Genomic DNA, 1,904 nt, shown 5'->3' on the forward strand with positions numbered 1-1,904 from the left:
TGTAGCACCTTCATTTGGGTTTGAGTATCCCTCTCCTTTCTGTTTGATTCTCTGGATAATGCCTCTCTCTTCAAATAAATCCTCTCCTTTGAAACCAAGGAGCTCAGTTTCTAAAGGGAGAGTGGCATTCCAGGAGATTTGGGGGATGCTGCCAGCTGAGCCATATGCGTCCTCTGCCTTACATGGTAAGAGGCAGGTCTCCCCTTTCATCATTGTAGCCACCCCAATGTGCCATGCTTTCATAGCTTGGCCCTTGCTAAGACTAAAGAAAACTGGCTCATTCCTATCATGACTGGAATCAGACTTCTTTCCATTTGACACTTTTCCTTTGTAATTGACTGAAGCTTTATCTCTAATCATTGGGTTTTCATCACTAGTCCCCACTCTTTTGACCATCTTTAATACTCCTCTGTCCTTCTTCGTGGTAATATCGTGTCCTCGGTCAGCAACAGCTGCAGCTAGGCTCTCTCCATTGTTCCTGGAACCTTCATCAGTAGTCTTGTCTTTGCTAAGTAGACAGCTCGCTGGCTCTGTCTCTCTTTGCCCACCCTGTGAGACGTTTAAAACTATGTCCACCTGGTAGTGGTGCTTCCCACAAGCCAGACACCACCACCCGAGACTCTTGGCTGAAATCTTTATGGAAATAGATCACTATGACTTTTTATCCTTAGTGAATTCCAAATGCCAAAGTTTAAGTTAAAAATGGAACACAAACTGTTGCAGGGGTGTTTAAAAAGTAACACAGATCCTCATGTTTCTGAGTGTTACTCCTCTGTAAAATAACTTTTAAATTCTTCTTTTAATTGGAGCCTGACCATTACGTATCTCTTTGTTTTGATTTATGTTGGCTTTTTTGCTTTCTCCTGGTCATTCACTAGCATGAAGAATCCAAAGTGATTACTTGTTAATTACAGGCATAGTTTTCTTCAATGGAGGACAGGTTGTCTGCATTGTATACTCTAAGATTACAATTACAGTAAGAACATGTTTTTCAATTGGCTCATTAAGAGCGGGGTCCATTTTTTATACTCCTGGACCTGTGTTTAATAGCTGCTGGAGTGTCAGTGCTATATATTCACTATTGTTTCAAAATCCTGGAGGAGAAAGGACCCTGCAGTGATTTCTCCATGAACGACTGCATTAACAGCGCTGTTTACATTCTATTTGGGCATAGTATTAGGCTAGAGGTTCTTGTACTGTAGTCTATAGGAAGATATGTAGATTCTGTGACTATTTACTCATAGAAGCTCCCATTTTGAAATAAAAGAGCTACTAATTCAAAAACACTATGATGGAAATTACTATGCACACATACACATTATGTAATTGTTAAGACTTTAGATTGAAGTATTTTGATAAGAAACACAACAAAGAAAAGCAAATTAATTCAAAATTGATATACTGCCCTTCTCACATTTTTTCTTTTATCTTCAAGCATAGAGCTATATTGTTGACCCATAGTTGATGTTACTGCAGTCAGGTTGGGAAATCCACAGCTCTTAGCTGCCACAAAGTCAGTTCTTTTTCATAGTGAAAATAGGAAACACTGGTTCTATACAACTCTCACAATCATTGCTATGTTTGAATATCTTATTAAGTCACTGTTGTTAATCCATGCTGCTTTTCTTCACTGAAACTCTATATTACCAACTATGATGTGCTGCTTCAGAAATTGTTCTCTTGTGATTACATGAGGCAAAGTCTTACCCTCTTAGCCTCTTGCTGTACTCCCTCCAAGACAGATGTGTTTATTCTTTGGCAGTTCATGATACATTGAATATTCTTTATTCAGAACATAGCTCAAGGCATCAATACTTCACCAGTTTTCTGTATCCATTTATTGTCTCATTTCCAAATTCATATCAGGTGCTTGACAATAATATGGCTTGTTTTAGGTCATGGAG

General features: G+C 38.8%; 1 protein-coding gene across 1 annotated transcript in view; it reads right to left on the reverse strand.

Annotated features, from left to right (window-relative positions):
- The window catches only part of LOC101647054 (peptidyl-prolyl cis-trans isomerase FKBP5-like), a 7,157-nt gene that overhangs the window by 900 nt on the left and 4,353 nt on the right, over positions 1-1,904 (reverse strand). Inside the window, exon 2 of the mRNA XM_045285272.1 lies at positions 7-633. Coding sequence (XP_045141207.1) covers positions 7-633 — 627 coding nt within the window. The remainder of the gene's footprint in view (positions 1-6; positions 634-1,904) is intronic.

This window comes from Echinops telfairi, unplaced genomic scaffold (genome assembly GCF_000313985.2).
Source record: "Echinops telfairi isolate 266 unplaced genomic scaffold, ASM31398v2 ScPeMD7_7469;HRSCAF=8507_1, whole genome shotgun sequence".
Classification (NCBI taxonomy): domain Eukaryota; kingdom Metazoa; phylum Chordata; class Mammalia; order Afrosoricida; family Tenrecidae; genus Echinops; species Echinops telfairi.